The following is a 17,222-nucleotide window of genomic DNA, read 5'->3' as shown; positions in this document are numbered from 1 at the left end:
ATTTCTAAGTCATTGAGTAGTCAGGAGAGTTTGTGTGGGAGCGGTACATTCCAGTTTAATATTTGACTCTGACTCAGATCTGGAGAGGGCAAGGGTGGGAGGGACAGACATTACCAACAGAAAACCACAGAGGATGACTACACCGGATGAGTAATACAAGTCTGATGTCAATTTTAATGAGATAGTTTGTAAAAAATCTGTAAAAAAACAGACTTCCTGCATACAGGTAATTATAAATGTCATCATCACATGAACACATTTACATGAGGAGTACGAGAAGAACAATGTCGTAATTGAATATTCTAACCTGTCTAACTCACAGTTGTACTGTTGCATTCATATTTATCTTTGTCGAAGAAAGACAAAATAAGTCACACAGAGGAAAACATTAACATGGGTGAGACAAATGTAAAGCCAGCACATTTCTGAAGGTGATGGTAGATGTCTTAATGCTACGATGGCTGAGGTACCGGAGCTATGAGTGGAAAAAGAAAAGAAACCGTAAGAAAGGATGGTGCAGTATTAGTCTTATGTTTAGACATGAAAACCAATGTGTCTTTTTAAGATGGCTAGAACAGAACTTGACTGCTGCAAGTCTGAATAACCAGCATACAAAAAACATTCAGTGTAACGTAACCCCCCCCCCCTTCAAGAGACAAGTGAGACATATAAATCTGCACATTTCTTTTTTGTATCATTCATTTTCACGACTGTTCACAATTGTTTTTTGGGACCTTAAGTTGTGTATGTTCAGCTCCAGCAAGGACTTACCCACTCCACTGAGGTCTACTGTCTCCGCACAGCCAAGAAAGCGAGCCACATGTAATGAGCAGGAGGTAGGTTTGTCCTGGTTTTCTCTCAGGCAGCGCTCAAACTCTACAAACTCTGCAGAGCAATCCTGTCTGATCTTCTGGATCACTGGGCTGCAGAAAAACACGTAGTGGTTAGATACAAATGCACCTGGAAAATGTGGGTTAGAAATGTTGAGGTGAATGGGAGGGAATGCACAAGTATGTTGCCTTACTGTGATGATGTGCACTGTGCAACCTTCATCTTCATTTCATAACACTTTGTCTGCCATGTTGATGGGTTCGAGGCCACACATGACCCATATGCCTCCATTTCTTTATGGCAATACTTTGCCGTGATATCCATAGCAGCCTGCCTGAAAGGTGACAGATGTATGTAAATCGGTCAGTGATTACAGACAAGTCCAATAAGCCATCGATCACCAACCTAACAAACTTAGTCTGTCAGCAATAGTTTTGTGAAGGATGCAGGCTGATTCACAAAGTAGCAAACGTCTTTATTTAGAGTCTGGATCTACCTATCTACAGTCTGCGACTACTTCCCTAGACTAGAGAACATAGTCAATGTAATATTGGTACCAACCATATTTAAATGTCTTACATGTTGCTCTTTTAGGTGGTCTCAAGCGAAGAAGCTGATCAATCAAGGTTATAGTGCCAGTGCTTCTGCATGTGGAGCCATGTCTGTGCGGCAACTACACGATACGTACCTATTACTATCTGATTGGATGTAAATAAAACATTCTGAAATAATTCTTTCATTGTATTGGTTCAGGTTTGTGTCAATCTCTCATCCTGGCTCCTCCTCTTTGATGACGCTATATTTATTAAAGGGGTAGCCACTACTTAATTGAAGCGTTAAATTATAAATGCAGTCGAAATTGTATCAAAGGACCCTGTTTATTAACGTGTTATAGGAGTTTGACCTAAAAGAACACACTTTAACTGAATGGCAGATAATACATGTTTGACTTCTCTGGTTTAATCATACGGTGCCAACCAAGCCAACCGTTGCGTGACTTTGCGTGCTTACGTATGCGGAAGCAACGGTCAGAGAACGAGCGATTCAGTGAACGGGCTCTGAAAGCTCGACCGAGCGCCGCTCCGTGTGTAGAAACTTATTTTTACCGGCTACAGCACGACGGGGTGGTGGTGGACGATAGAGGGGGGGCAGAGGTGTGAGTGAGATACAATGAACGACGCCAACAAAGAGGGGAGTTTGGATGCAGACGGGATCCAGGGACCGGGTGAGCTGCAAATGGCCCCCTCTGAGAACCACAACCAGCATGACAGCGGCACCGGCGACGAGCTGGTGAGCTCGGTGACGCTGTATAGGCGCAGGCCCCGGCTACTACACGGCACGGTCCTCCCGTTTCTGGCTGTTCTCTACCCGGGCTGGCTGTACGTGTGGTTAGGAGTGTACGGTGCCTCCGAGTATCCGGAGGCAGGCCTCCTATCGCTAGCCGCTATCGGGATCGCGCACGTTCTCACAGCGCTTTCTGGTTATTGGTCCGTGCACGCGCACTGTTGGCTAACTTGTTCTAAGGTAAACATAAGTTATAACAACCATAACAGTGCGAATGTCTACTGATGTTTGTAAGGAGCCCACTGGTTTCCCATGTCTCTTGTATACAGAGATCAATAGGCAGGGTCAGCAGCAGGTTTATAAGCCTGTGTGAGTTTTCTTATATATTAAACTTGCTTCCAGTAAGTTTTACTAGAGAACCAATATGTATCATGCAAACCTAAAGATTACTGATTGATATAATCACCTATTCAATGTCTATTAATTGCCTGGGAATTGGAAGGTAAAGGGGACAACCTTGAGACAACCGTATTGGTAGTAGTAGCTTTGTTCCACCAATTTAAAAGACCTCAATTGTGTTTGATGACATATATGACATATTTCAATTCAAGAAGCAGTATGTAAGGACGTGTCTCATTTGAGAGGGACAAAGCTCCAGAGGCACACAGTGATACCAAAAGTAATGATGACAACATGCCACAGAGTGTGAATGTGTAACCTATTCATTTGTACACACAGGAACCAGACCCAAACAAGGCTACGCTGGCAAAGGTCATACCCACCCCCAACAACGGTTCTGCCGAGCTTGTGGCGCTACAGAGGGACCAGGTCAGTTCACATATTTTCTCTCAAGTTCAAGGAAAAAGATATTTTTCTTTCTTTCTTGAATTATGTAATTTAAATTTGATTTCCTTTTTTTTCTGACCAACAGGATGAGAATGGGGAGGGGATTTTATCTTTGGAGTTTCAAAAGATCCGCTACATTTTTGACCACAAAGAGAAGAAATGTTTCCTCCCGATAGCTTTTCCCATAAACAACCCAATGGGCAACTTTCAGTCCTGGCGTGGCTACCAGGAGGAGGCCGAACTCAGAGCTGCAGAAAAGCGCTACGGCACCAATCGTGCTGAGATGATGGTGCCAGATTTCCTCGAGCTCTTCAAAGAGAGGGCCACCGCTCCCTTTTTTGTTTTCCAGGTATGTGTGTGAGGGTGTGTTTGTTGTAAAAATTGGCTTTATTCTTCTTCTTTTGTTTCATGGCTTTAGACATGATGTTGTTGACCTTGTAATCATGACTGCCTTCCATCAGGTGTTCTGTGTGGGGCTGTGGTGTCTGGACGAGTACTGGTACTACAGTGTTTTCACACTGTTCATGCTGGTGGCGTTCGAGGCCTCCCTGGTCCAGCAGCAAATGAGGAATATGTCCGAGATCCGCCGAATGGGAAACAAGCCCTACATGATCCAGGTAGGCTTGATCAAGTTTAAAATGTAGTATAATAAAATGTTATAGTTACAAGCAAACATTCTGTCTGGCGTCTGAAAATCCATCATCTACAGTATATTTCCTATGTATTTAAAGCATTCCTAATTTGTTTGGTGTAATTTGTGCCAGGTATATCGCAACAGGAAGTGGAGACCTATTTCAAGCGATGAGCTCGTCCCTGGTGACATCGTCTCAATAGGTAAATGTCTTATCAACATTTGTATGACGTTCTCACCACACAAACAGATCGGCTCTCTTAGTGTGTGTTTATAATGTGTATTCTGTACATCACAGGACGTTCGCCCCAGGACAACTTGGTACCGTGTGATGTGCTGCTACTCAGGGGCCGTTGCATTGTGGACGAGGCCATGCTGACTGGAGAGTCAGTGCCCCAGATGAAGGTTAGAGGCCAACTATACATAATAACATAATACAGAGCTGAAGGCCGGGGAATGTAAGCCTCAACTATTCTAAACGGCATTGTATTATTGTGGGGTGTCAAAATTACTGCTGACAATATGGAGTGTGTAGGAGCCGGTGGAGGACTTGGACCCAGAGCGAATCTTGGACGTTCAGACAGACTCTCGACTTCACGTCATCTCTGGAGGGACAAAAGTGGTCCAACATAGCCCCCCTTTGAAGGCCAGCGCCGGACTCAAACGTAAGCAGTTATTCCTCCCTTCATTACCAACAACATATACTGGCAGTTGAATTTGTGAATTCAATAGTGCGTCTATTGTCAATCTTCATCATCAAATCCAGATTAATCCTCTCCTTTATGTGCAGCTGTAGATAACGGCTGTGTGGCCTATGTACTGAGAACAGGATTCTACACCTCACAGGTGAGGATGTTGCTTAGTGTGTCTTTATTACTACTCTCCCTTTTTTCTTATCATGCATTTTAATTCTAGTTTTGACAACATGTGGAGTCAAGTGTATTGATTGTGTGTGCAAACTTGCCTCCAGGGTAAACTGTTGCGAACCATCCTCTTTGGTGTGAAGAGAGTGACGGCGAACAACCTGGAGACTTTCATCTTCATCCTCTTCCTCCTGGTGTTTGCCATTGCTGCAGCTCTTTATGTGTGGGTAGAAGGTGAGGACACGGACATTATCATAGTCAGAGTGATAGCTAAGAGCTGGAGGTGAGGACAGAAGTATAGTATCTAAATACTATCTTTGTGCTTTGTATTGCTCCCTCAGGGTCCAAGGATGCCAGCAGGAACCGCTACAAGCTGTTTCTGGAGTGCACGTTAATCCTCACCTCGGTTGTTCCCCCAGAACTCCCCATAGAGCTTTCTCTGGCGGTTAACACGTCTCTTATCGCCCTGGCTAAACTTTGTATGTCTGTGTGTGTGTGCTCCCTTTTGCATGTGTGTAGAATAGATATTAAGAAACCTGGACAAAGCAGCATACAATACAAAGCTTGTAACAGCAGTGGTTCATTTGAATCTTCCTTTTTCTACCCCTGCCTAGATGTATTCTGCACAGAGCCCTTCAGGATACCATTTGCAGGGAAGGTGGAGGTTTGCTGTTTTGACAAAACGGGAACACTGACCAGTGACAGCCTGGTGGTACGAGGAGTAGCAGGCCTCAGGTAAACCCTGATCGCCATTCTTAGTGTCCTAATTCAAACATTATAATTCATGAAGCACACACACAAAGTATACTATGCTATGGTCAAGGTTAGTCATGTTTTGCATACATTTGCACCGTTTGGAGTGGAGGTTACCGGCTGGTGTTTGCGTTTATGACAGAGAGGGAAAGGAGGTGATGCCTGTGTCTGAGATCCCGGTTGAGACGCATCGGGTGGTGGCCACCTGTCACTCACTGGTCACTCTGGATGATGGACAGCTGGTCGGAGATCCACTGGAGAAGGCCATGCTGACTGCAGCTGACTGGACCCTCACTAAAGGTAACAGGAAATGACTTCCACTAAATGCACAGGGCAGGGCAGTGGCAGGTGTGTGAGAGAACATGTGTATGCTCATGTTTGTGTTGTGCTAAACCCGTTGTGTTCAGCTTGGTGGTGTAATTTGACCGGTTCACCTACAAGTAATGCTGTTTTTCAAATGCATTGCTTTTTCATGTAGATGATAGCGTTTTGGTACCTTTGCTCTCTCAATGTGTGTGTGTGTGTGTGTGTGTGTGTGTGTGTGTGTGTGTGTGTGATTGACTTTTGTCACTTTGACCAGATGAAAAGGTGTTCCCACGAGGCATCAAAACCCAGGGACTTAAGATCCACCAGCGTTTCCACTTTGCCAGCGCTCTGAAGAGGATGTCAGTGTTGGCCTCCTACGAGAAACTCGGCTCCACTGAACTCTGCTACATCTCAACTGTCAAGGGCGCTCCAGAGACACTCAGAGGAATGGTACGTATCCTTAATACATACATGCTCTCATCTAGCCTAATTGATTTTTCCTAATGTGTCTGTGATCGTAGTTTTCAGAATGTCCGGCGAATTACGACGAAGTCCACAAGGAAATGTCTCGGGAAGGCGCTAGAGTGCTGGCCTTGGGTTACAAAGAGATAGGACACCTCAGTCATCAACAGGTTCTTATTTCATTTTACTCAAAACTATCAAATATTGTCTGAGTAGTCTGGTCTGTTGGGAATACATTTAGTTACAAACTGAGATGGATCCTTTTTGGGTCTCATAGGTCCGGGAGATGAGTCGCGATGCGCTGGAGTGTGACCTGCATTTCTCTGGGTTCATGGTTGTGTCCTGCCCCCTCAAGAGTGACAGCAAGGCCGTCATCAGAGAGATCCAGGAGGCATCTCATCATGTAAAATACGCTGACAAGACACAATTGTGCATACAAACTCAAAACAGCATGGTTTAAAGAGAGATAAATCCTCTCCCTTTTGCTTCCAGGTGGTGATGATCACAGGCGACAACCCTCTAACAGCCTGCCATGTAGCAAGAGAGCTCCACTTCATCCAGAAAGAACACACACTTGTATTACAGCCAAGCCTGGGTCAGGGTAAGACAAGTCATCACTTTACAGAATTACATGCATTGCTCAAGTTTGTCATTGGAGAACGATGTCTGTAAAAGAGGTTGTAGCTAAAGGGCATAAATATTCTCGTAGTAATCTATTCGCAGGTGGTGTTGTGACCAAGGACATAGCCAAAGTACAGAATCACTTACCTCTGATGTTGTTTTGTTTTGCAGGTGAGTGGCAGTGGGAGTCCATTGATGGCAGTGTGCATGTACCACTGCCCCCTCCCTCCGTTTCCTCATTCGTCGGTCAGTTTGACTTGTGTGTAACAGGGGAGGGGCTAGCCAGACTGACCTGTGACACCCAGCTTCTCCACAACCTCTTGCCTCACATTCAAGTGTTTGCTCGTGTCAGTCCAAAACAGAAGGTAGGTCCCAAAATCCAACATACGTACAACAAGACGTTGTGTTGAGGTTTATAAATCACAGCCACAATGGAATTGGATAGCAGAACATGTTTAGCTCTCTCAAACATCAATAGTCAGTGTCAGATGGTTTTGGTTTTAATCAAAGAGCTTCTTTGTTCACCAATGATACAGTGATATTCATCACAGACAAAGCAGAGGTTTAGCCGAATGGTAGTCTCAGTAGTCTACTAAACAACAGCAATTTGGGAAATACAGGGAATCAGTATTTTGAGTATGACAGATTGATGGTACTTTACGGAACAATGTAAAAATATCTAAGGGTAAGGCTAACTTTAAGTGTTGTATGGAAGCTATTGGCTGTAATAAGTTCCTGTTTTGTTTCAGGAATTTGTCATCACCAGTCTAAAGGGGCTGGGATACGTGACACTGATGTGTGGTGATGGCACAAATGATGTTGGAGCTCTCAAACACGCCCACATAGGTAAGATTCATCAACCACCAAAACTGAAAACACCTGTCCCTCCATATGACCCCCAACAGTGTGTAGTGATGATAATTTTTTCCTCAGGTGTTGCTCTGTTAGCCAACGCCCCCGAGCGCATGCCTGAAAGAAAGAAACGGGGGAGAGAAAAGGAGGCGCCCGCAGCCGAGTCCAGACCTTTACCACCTGTCAGTTCAGGAGGCAAACTGAGCTCGAGGGCAGCCAGGCAGAGAGCAATGACCCAGAGAGAAGAGCAGCTTGCAGCACAAAAGGTGTGTATCTTCAAGAAAGGGCCTCCTTCCTGGTTCTCATAGGAATAGTTTACCACTGACTTACTGTGACTGAAACGTATGCAGCATATTAACCTGCAGTCCTGCATGTCAGCCTCCTCCCCACTTACCAACGTCAGTAAAATCAGCTCAAAAACTAGAATATATGTGCCATTCGTTGCGATAATAAAGTGTTAGTGCACAGGTCTAAACATCAGGGTTTATTCTGTTACAGGAGAGAATCAATCAAGTCTTACGGGAACTTGAAGAGGATCAGATACAAGTAGTGAAACTGGGTGATGCCTCCATCGCTGCACCCTTCACCTCCAAACTCTCCTCCATACAGTGCAGTGAGTAGCACATGTTTATAATTTCAATCTTGGCAAAGATCTGAACATGAAGCTGTTCCCCACCTCTGAAACTCTTTACCATTACCCCCCCCCAGTCTGCCATGTAATAAAACAAGGCCGTTGCACTCTGGTGACAACGCTCCAGATGTTCAAGATCCTCGCTCTCAATGCCCTGGTGCTGGCCTACAGCCAGTCTGTACTCTACCTCGAGGGGGTCAAGTTCAGCGATTTCCAGGCGACCCTGCAGGGCCTGCTCCTGGCCGGATGCTTCCTCTTCATCTCTAGATCAAAGGTGAGAATTTATAGGACGTGCTTTCGATTGATCGTTCTCCTAGCAAGGCAATCTTTACTGAATGTCTACTGTTTTTGATGAAAAAAAAAAAAAGTATGATATATTTATTTTTTTTACCTCTGTTTGCACAGCCACTGAAGACGTTGTCTCGAGAGCGGCCCTTACCAAACATCTTCAATCTTTACACAGTGTTGACTGTGCTGCTACAGTTTGCTGTTCACTTCTGTAGTCTGGTGTATCTTTACAAAGAGGCACAAACCAGAAGTCCGCCCAGGTAAGTCACTGTCAGACAGAAAGAGAGAGAAAGTTCAGTATTGACATTAATAACCTTACATCAATACATTATAATAACATTTCACTTTCCTTTCTCTTCTGCAGAGCGGAGCAGTTTGCAGATCTATATAAAGAGTTTGAACCCAGTCTCATTAACAGCACCGTATATATAATGTCCATGGCCATGCAGATGGCCACCTTTGCCATTAACTACAAGGTACCTATTCTCTATACCATGCGTGTCTGTTGTCTCTGCGTTCTTTATATATATATAAACTCACAGCATGTCTTGTTGTGTCCTAAAGGGTCACCCCTTCATGGAGTCTCTCAGCGAGAATCGACCGCTACTATGGAGTATCGCTCTGTCGGGTTTGGCGATCGTGGGACTTCTTTCTGGTTCCTCACCAGAATTCAACGAACAGTTTGCTCTTGTAGATATTCCAACTGAGGTGAGCTGACGTCATTTTACCATGAATCGTTTTTGTTGAAGTCGCCTTGTGATAATTATCTACTCCATAAAGTAACCTGCTTACTTTTTTATTTCCTTGCAGTTTAAATTAATCATCGCCCAGGTTCTGGTTGTCGACTTTGTCGCCGCTCTGCTAGTGGATCGTGTCTTGCAGTTCCTGCTGGGCAAAGGAACTCTCAGGCTGCCTTCTTGAACTCAATGCCAACAGTGACCGCTGCCCTTACCAACCAAACTGTAAAGGGAGAGAAGACTTTTGAGGAGGAGGAGAAGAACTAAAGCTGGTGTGACCTACACAAGACAGCTGAGACAGTCATGGCGTGCAGTATCGTACACTCCGTGCATCCCTTCGCTCGTCCCGCTCTGCCCCTTCCTTAACCATCTGTGCTTCTGCATTTTCATCAGCTCTTTTCTTCCATTCTTCATAACTTTTTCTACATTTCTCCCTCTTTTCCTCATCTGTCCCTCCCCACTGCGACACAAGGCCATGAAGACAGCAGTATTGAGAGGAGTGCGAGACTGTGTGCCAGCCAGAGTGAAACATACAGGAACACAGGAAGGGCATTCTCCAAGAGAATTGCAAAAGTGTTTTTGATTTTTTTGATTCCTCTCCTTGATTTTGTAAAAAGTGAAAAACATCTCTAACAGACTTATAAAGACTTACAGATAAAAAATGATGAAGTCTGCCAATTGTTTTGTCAAGTACAAGTACCGATGCGTCTGCACATGGACAGGATGAGCATGTGCAGCTGGTCATGAACTATCCTGTTCACATAAGTAGGTAAGTAAAGAATAATCAAGGTATGAGAGTATAGTGTAGCTGCACAAAGAAAGACCATCAACCATAGATAACTGTTTGCTGTTTATCTTTGATATGAACTATTTAAACTGTTGTTTGATGAACAAACTAGAGCATCTTAAACAAATTGCTTTTCCACCAAAAATAGAATATTTCTGAATAGAAATCCAATCCAATGAATTGTAAATCACAGATTGCACCAAGCATTCAACTTGGTGCTTTTCGGCGAAATTCGCTGTTTTGAATCAAAATATATCATCCACGTGAATCGTGTAGATCTGGGGGTGGGGGTTTCACCTCTTATGACTTAGGAGGTATGAGTCAAGAACTTTGGAGCTGTTAAAGGGCTTTGAATTCCAAAATGCAAATAACAAAAAACTAAAATATACATACAGTTTAAAGGCTGACACGTCAAAGTAGATTTGCAGTTAAAATGAAAATAGGGAGATTTATGCTTGGCTAAAAGTAACCTTTTTTCCTTTAATTTGAAAGTTACATTATTATATTTCTGATTTTTTTTAAACTTTTTTTTTTTTTTTTTGAGATATTGCACACAATTGCATGTTTTCCCCCACATAGGTACACGTAGTTATAGGAATGCTTAATGGTGACAAACACATTTCAGCAGGATACAATGAACTGAAGTATGTGCTCAAAGGGACTGTCAAAAGATATGCAAAAAAAGCTTTGGTAAACACCAAAATGGATTGGCATATCTGGCATATATATATATATATATATATATATATATATATATATATATATATATAAATAAACATCCCATTCAGAGGTCAGGAAATACCCATCATGGATGTAAAGATAATGATGCTTTTCAGGGGAATGCTGGAGCCACAATTTGGAGATCAGGGGATGTACAGAGTAAGCACAGCAACTGAAATGAGAAAAATCAAGAAAAGGGAAAATGGCATGTAATGTATCAACATACAGTAGGTGTTCCCTGAAAAGCTTGGGTGAGCATTGGTTAGTTATGACTGGATAAAGGGAACACACGTGAATGACAAGTAGTGTGAGAGAAGAGTCATTCTAGGTAGTATTCATAACTGCGCTACACTCTGTAGATATATTGCAGAAAACTAAGGCAAATAGCCAGCGGTTGGAAAATTCCATGAATGAGGCTAAAGCTGTTGAGCACAAGGTCTTGAATTCGGGAGGCCAAAGCACAAGAACTCTGAAGAACCAGCTGATGAAGTCTTCAGCTAGATATCAGAAATCCAACCAATGCAGAGGATTAGAGCCAGGATTGTCTCTTTGAACTAGTAGGTCCACACTTGCTCTTAATTTGGTCTAGAGGGGTTTCAGAACTTGATTAATGGCGTCCTCCACTCCTCAAGGCCTCATACAGAAACAACTCAATGATTTTTTGTCTTTTAAATATATTAAATTATATTCCTACTCATAGTATTTTACACTTTACAATCTTTAATTGATAAAATCTTGAAATTAAACTTGTGTTTCTATGCATATAATGATAAACTGCACATGCTGCCATACAAACTGTAACTTTTGTAAAGTCAAAAGACCTACACACTAAAACAATCTGGATAATCATACAACTCCTCACGGGTCATAGTCACATAAAGTTGTATAGATCATCTTACGGAGGGTTTCTTTCATTTGTTTTCTAGGAAGCATAAACACGATTGAAAGTTATTTTATTTTACGCATAGTTAATTATCTATTGCAAATAAAACTGGAGACACTTTTCATTAAATTATAACATAGCGACTACAGATGATATTTGCCTTGACAGTTATACCTTGTTTGCAAGCACACTACATTTCCCATGGTGCTTAGCTCAAGAGGGGTTTGGCTTGTTGGGCGCGCGCTGTGGAGAAAAACTATTTGAAAGAAAAAATGGCGGAAAAACATTCGGAAGCTGCACGAAAAAGGTTTGTATCCTTTTTTTCTTTTACCATTACAACAACCAACTTAACTTAAAATGTTTAATTCTATTTATGTAGCGTTACGTCAACGTTGGCTTTTAAATTCACAAAAATGTTCTTGCAGTTGCGGAAGTGTCGCCGTTGCTGATAACCTTAACGTTTCCCAGAATGAGGTAAGAGGGTTTAACTGACATTTTAAGCCAGCTAACTAATGCAAAACCCATGAACTACTCATGCTACATGTGGGTCTCTCTTCAAATGTATAAAGGTGGACTCAGTGAAAGAGACAAAGAAAAGATGCTCCTCCACAAGCCCCAGCACGCCTCCCCCAAACAAATCTCCTCGTACCGTGTTCCTACCGACCAGCACACAGTCTCCGGATGCGGAGGAAGGACAGTCAGAAACGGACAAACTAGAGATGCAGACAGACAACATGGAGGGACCTTCAAGTCCCACTGTGAACCCCAATGCACGGAGGAAGTCCTGGAGGAGAGCCACTATCACCCGACGCTCTCTCCCTGCCCTCCCCAACCCATATCAGGGTGAGATGTCAGGTCTTCTTGTACATTATAATCAGGAATAAATTGTCTTTGGGTTTTGTTTTTTGGTTGTGGTGGTGTTGTTGTTCCTTGTTTTGCAATATAAATCCCTATTTATGTGTCTATTGTAGTTTTGTGCAGGAGCATAAGTGCATCGTTATCACAGCAAGAGAGGCTTGAGAGATTGATGGAGGCGTCAATGAAGGTGAGTGTGGCAGGAACTGTGAGAAATTAAATAAGCAGGTACAACAGGTGACTTATCATCTCTCAGGTATTGACTGTTTGAGATGAATATCTTCTTTTTCACTAAACTAACCAGTGGTTGTTTAACAGATACATGGTCATGCCCTCTATTACTGAATCACTGAAACATAAAATAGGCACACTTATTGGATTGCACGTAATAATTTGTGCTTTTACATTGTATTAAAAGTGGAGCTATAAGGAAAAAAAAAATATGAGATTCACAACTTAAAGATGTATCCGATGTTATGGTTTTATTCACAAGCTCCTACCTACTGTACATGCGATGTCCTAATGAACCACAATGAATGACTCTGTCTAATCACCTCTGCTTTGTCTCTAGCTGGCAATAGAAAGAACTCAAAGTTCGCTGCAGTCCGTGCCGAACACCTCAATGGAGTCTTTTCAAAAACAAGGTAAGTGCTTGCACTACTGCATTTGGTACATATTTCATAGAGCTCTGTATTTGAACTGAATTGCTGTCATAGAAATATTAATTTAGGTTATTTCTTCGTCTATGTTCTCTGTCTTTCTCGGAGCAGTTGAGCACATGCAGAAAGACTGGGGTTGTCTGGCCAAAAGCATATGCGATGAACCAGGGGCTCATCAACTCCCTGCTATAGCAGCCAGGTATTGTAGATGTTTTATATATTCAATACTCTGCATGCTTTATATAGATTTAGTTTTTACCTACAAATTAATATTTTATTCTGGATGTATGCCTCTATTGTTTGCTTTCAGTTCTAGTGATCCTGTTGTGCAAAAAGCCATGGAAAAGGTCCAGAAAGCCATCAATAGGCAAGTTGTTGTTAATATCACTTTAACACATCCAAAGTATTCATGCAGACATGCATTCAAACTTAAAAACACCTTCCACATGAGGAGGTTCTTTAGTTTACCGGTCTGTGTTGGGTTTTAGGCTCCAGGCTGAAAGTGAATCTTGGGAGGAACTGTTGAACAAGCACCGGAGTAAAGCAGAGGAATTGGAAAGGTGAACGTGTGTGCTGTCATTAAGGAATACTGTAGTAAGAGTCGGCCATTATGATCCTCTCAGTTGTGTATCAATCATGTGCTTTTTGTTCGTTGCAGGAAAGTGGAGCAGGGCCAGAAAGGAGGCGTATCGTTGGACTCTACATCTGTGGCCCAGTCCTCACAGTATCATTTTATACAGAGTAAACCCGACTACCACGGTCTCCTCTCTAGACAACAGCCCATGCTTCACACTATGGCAATGATTGTATGTGGGAAATGTATTTATTTTTATCAGTACTTAAAAAAAAAAAACACCTGTACTTTGATTGCAGCAACATGTTCAATGCTTTTAAGGTGCCGACTTCTTCAAGAACGCACTATTTTCTGCCAAACTGATTTGTTTTTCATATGAGACATTTCTGTTTGTGTGGCTTGGTTGATGTCACACAATTCTGTCCAACAATCAAAGTTTCACCACCTTTTGAACCAAAGTATTACTAATATCATTTAGACCAAACAGACCTGATAAAGCAGAGATTCTGAGTGCTGTACCTTTTTAATTTCTAATGATGTTGTGAATATTTCTTGCTATAGAAAATGGCATCTTTTTAAGGACTTTATGTACCGACTACCCCTCAAATATGAAGGCATCAGACCTGTTGGAAAAACAATTAACAGCTGTACTGTATTTTTATTTGATGTACTTTAACATGTTGTGTAATCAGTTCTACCTTTTTGTGTGCAGATGGACACTCAGAGTAAGATGGTTAGAGAGCTTCTGTCCATCAAGGAGCAGTCACAGCTATTGGTGAAAGAGACTAGTGGCCGATTGGGTAATGACTTTATTTTCCTTAATAATATAATTAAATAGAATAAATATGTGTAAATGTAACATTTATTCTGGTTACATTTGTTCTAACAGCGGCAGAGGCGGGATTCCAGGATCTTTCACCTGACGTCATCAGGAACCTCATTGCAGTGCCTTTATCCTCTGCAACTACATAGTCCCTCTGGCAGGAGGCAAGCACCAGCAACCCATCATCTAATGGACCATGACTCTTTATGACTTGTTTATGATACTCGTATGCATGCTATTTTTTGGTAATTTTGCTGTTATGTGTTTCTTGCTTAGTCTTATTTGTCACCTTTTTATTGGATAACGTACGCTCTAATTGCATATTTTCTGTGTCTAATAAAAAGACTTCATCTGAACCTGGACTGGTAATAGAGCTAGTTCAGGTAATACACGTGTTTGGCCAGCAGGTGACGGTAGCCGGCTATACAATATTATGAGAAGCTTGGCAAATGGCCAGAGTGGATTTTTCTGTTAGGCCTAAATTAAATGTGTTCCTACCTGTAAAACCTGAAACTCTTAAGACCTGACTGACAGCTGTTGGGGATAAAAGAACAAACAAAATGTTGCAGAAACCTTTTCCAACAACCTGCAAAACAAGGTTATTGGTCATTGTTCATAAAATAGACTGAACAAGTCAATATATAATGACCGATCTGGAAACCAAACCGTCTTTAAATGTTGTGATATTTTAAGTGGTCTGATTACTATTATATAAATAACCTCAAAAGTGACAATGCAAAGATTAGCTGAACCATGATGGGGTACATGGTGTTATTTTCAAAAAAAGTATCATACCTGTGAAGAAATCTGCCATTTTTCAATTAAAATGGACATGTACAACAGGAAAGCATTAACTTTTAAAGATTGTTGAATACAGAAGGAATATTATACAGTTTGCCTATAGTCCGGTTTATTTATACAGTCTTTTTTTACATGCTCATCTTCAGCACATATACTCTCTTCTGGTGCTGCATCTATTTCACTTCAGTGGTGTCCCCTGACCATTCAGGAGGAGGCCCCTCCCCCATAGTGACTCACCCCCATCTCTTGCATTTGGCTGGGTCACTGATGCAGAACGAAGCTTTGACATTGTACCAGTCAGTCAAAGCTTTGTTCGCTATCACTCCTATCTCTTGGGCCCATTCACTCATTAATGGTTCATGCTTATTGTTTCTCTGCTGATTGCAGCAAGAAGAATACCCCTTCTTGCCCATTGCCAACAATAAATATGATTGAATGACTTTCTGTGGTTTGCCGTTGTGGTCTCCCAACATGGAGTATTTCAAATTTTCCTTATTCAAGGGAGTGACTAGAGAGCACAGGGACATGCACAGAGAAGACAAGTGGGGTTGTGACCGTGAGAGTTGTGAGTAAGGGAGGACGGTGCACAGCAGGAAAGATCGATTCTTATTTAGATGAAAATGAGGCTTGATGCTTGTGGGGTGAGAGGAGGGCAGCTTTAGCATCTAAATGAAGAGAAGCTTCACTGAAATGATCCTTAAATGAATCGCCAACAATAAAAGGTTTAAAGAACTTTACAAAGCCACTGGCTTTGGGATTAGGTGATAACCCCTGCAGCTCAATGCTTACATATAGAGCTTGGATATAATGTTGCTTTAAACAACCTCAATGACCCAAGTGAATGGCATGTTACAAGTTATTCCTGTTTGATTTTGGATGCAGTGCACATTTGGATAAAGGTGCCTTGGGTGTGACTATTATTACTAGGAAATAAAAGGGTTCTTTTTGCGATTATATATGAACAGTTTGTTTTTCTACTTAACCGCCCAATGTTTATATGATTTGGTTTGTTGTAGGTTTAACATTTTAATGGGTTAAAATCCACTGCTGGCATAAACACCATGAAAACGTGAATTGTGACTTGTAGCCTGTATTATATGCACATGCAAACGACGACAACTGTTTAGGTTTGCTGTATTCTCTCTTCTCGTTGTCTCTAACTTTAGATTGATTAGCTACAGATTGTGGTAGATGGATGTGTGGAGAGTCAGCATAAACCACTGCCAGTTTGGTCCTACTCCCTCATGCACACCCATCATCTCTTCTCAGTACAGCAAGGCAGGCTGCAGCTCTCCTCCACATCCATTCAGCCAGCCATTCGTCTTGGAAAGCTGTCTCTCCGATCTGAGTGATAAACTACAGCAGAATTGCCCAGTTTGCAAAAAACAAGGACACTTGTTTTCAATCTGTGCTGTCAACATTTTCATACTGAAAACTGATGGGATGTTTCATTCATCGGGGGTTTAGGGCAGAATGATATTCTTTGGTTGGACTGTTTTGCTTTGAGATTGAATATTGCTCTTTTAATTACCAAAATCTGCCAACGCAAATATATGTCGTGCATCTGCTTTTAGGCACAACGTATGAAATGAAACCGACTCCCAGAGAACAAATAAGTTTCAATACTCCTTTTTTCTATTCAACACACTTGTGAGCATGGCTATGATGTTGTGGCTTGTTGAATTCATACAGCTCTGCACTCTCTCAATAAAAAATCTTTTAAACATATGTGCAATGGCAGAGGCTTTAAACACCTTGGTGATTATACACGTTTTCTAACGTTTACAGCTGTGTGCACAGCTTGCGATGAGCTCAAATAGCACACTATCCCATTTTAAATGCCTACCAGCTTTCATTCCAAAGTTTTGTTAATAGAAGCATGTTTGTTGAGTACGCGGTATCGACATATATTAATCAGGGAAATGGTTTGAACCAATTATAATTGCAAGCAATGCTGATGACGTAAGGGGCTATCCATTTGTAATGGCCGTACAAGAGGAAAAATCGTGTCACCT

At 42.0% G+C, this 17,222-nt stretch overlaps 3 protein-coding genes across 3 annotated transcripts; 2 read left to right on the top strand and 1 right to left on the bottom strand.

Annotated features, from left to right (window-relative positions):
• Positions 1-147: 147 nt before the first annotated feature.
• On the bottom strand, positions 148-1,509 carry LOC137878427 (coiled-coil-helix-coiled-coil-helix domain-containing protein 5). Its single transcript, XM_068718726.1, has 4 exons — positions 1,411-1,509; positions 1,025-1,165; positions 772-923; positions 148-475 (listed from the first exon to the last, which is right to left on the bottom strand). Coding segments are annotated over exons 1-4 (318 nt in total). The 5' UTR covers positions 1,413-1,509; the 3' UTR covers positions 148-452.
• Positions 1,510-1,855: 346 nt separating this feature from the next.
• On the top strand, positions 1,856-9,770 carry atp13a1 (ATPase 13A1). Its single transcript, XM_068718419.1, has 25 exons — positions 1,856-2,355; positions 2,854-2,943; positions 3,047-3,310; positions 3,423-3,578; positions 3,726-3,795; positions 3,891-3,997; positions 4,128-4,257; positions 4,383-4,438; positions 4,563-4,689; positions 4,797-4,934; positions 5,070-5,190; positions 5,351-5,508; positions 5,789-5,964; positions 6,036-6,146; positions 6,254-6,379; positions 6,469-6,577; positions 6,769-6,962; positions 7,347-7,443; positions 7,531-7,715; positions 7,948-8,062; positions 8,158-8,354; positions 8,486-8,628; positions 8,733-8,844; positions 8,933-9,076; positions 9,179-9,770. Exons 1-25 carry the CDS (start codon positions 2,002-2,004, stop codon positions 9,287-9,289), a joined length of 3,591 nt encoding a protein of 1,196 aa, XP_068574520.1. The 5' UTR covers positions 1,856-2,001; the 3' UTR covers positions 9,290-9,770.
• Positions 9,771-11,767: 1,997 nt separating this feature from the next.
• On the top strand, positions 11,768-14,762 carry LOC137878394 (kinetochore-associated protein DSN1 homolog). The gene is made up of 11 exons (XM_068718686.1): positions 11,768-11,802; positions 11,921-11,969; positions 12,065-12,338; positions 12,467-12,540; positions 12,922-12,994; positions 13,121-13,208; positions 13,320-13,376; positions 13,498-13,569; positions 13,668-13,815; positions 14,296-14,383; positions 14,473-14,762. The coding sequence occupies exons 1-11, from the start codon at positions 11,768-11,770 to the stop codon at positions 14,553-14,555; spliced, it is 1,041 nt and encodes a 346-aa protein (XP_068574787.1). The 3' UTR covers positions 14,556-14,762.
• The last annotated feature ends 2,460 nt before the right edge of the window (positions 14,763-17,222 follow it).

This window comes from Cebidichthys violaceus, unplaced genomic scaffold, assembly GCF_023349555.1.
Source record: "Cebidichthys violaceus isolate CVI_PGR_0920_01 unplaced genomic scaffold, fCebVio1.0.p SCAF_23, whole genome shotgun sequence".
Lineage (NCBI taxonomy): Eukaryota > Metazoa > Chordata > Actinopteri > Perciformes > Stichaeidae > Cebidichthys > Cebidichthys violaceus.
This window is presented reverse-complemented; position numbering and strand designations above follow the sequence as displayed.

Excerpts from the sequence above, each read along its gene's own strand:
- LOC137878394 (XM_068718686.1), top strand. The coding sequence starts at position 11,768 with ATGGCGGAAAAACATTCGGAAGCTGCACGAAAAAG. Across the intron at positions 12,541-12,921 it reads TGATGGAGGCGTCAATGAAG|CTGGCAATAGAAAGAACTCA; the intron begins GTGAGTGTGGCA and ends CTTTGTCTCTAG. Across the intron at positions 14,384-14,472 it reads AGAGACTAGTGGCCGATTGG|CGGCAGAGGCGGGATTCCAG; the intron begins GTAATGACTTTA and ends TTGTTCTAACAG.
- LOC137878427 (XM_068718726.1), bottom strand. Across the intron at positions 924-1,024 it reads GCACAGTGCACATCATCACA|CCCAGTGATCCAGAAGATCA; the intron begins GTAAGGCAACAT and ends GTTTTTCTGCAG. Across the intron at positions 476-771 it reads AGTAGACCTCAGTGGAGTGG|CTCCGGTACCTCAGCCATCG; the intron begins GTAAGTCCTTGC and ends TTCCACTCATAG.
- atp13a1 (XM_068718419.1), top strand. The coding sequence starts at position 2,002 with ATGAACGACGCCAACAAAGAGGGGAGTTTGGATGCAGACGGGATCCAG. Across the intron at positions 2,356-2,853 it reads GTTGGCTAACTTGTTCTAAG|GAACCAGACCCAAACAAGGC; the intron begins GTAAACATAAGT and ends TTGTACACACAG. Across the intron at positions 7,444-7,530 it reads TCTCAAACACGCCCACATAG|GTGTTGCTCTGTTAGCCAAC; the intron begins GTAAGATTCATC and ends TTTTTTCCTCAG.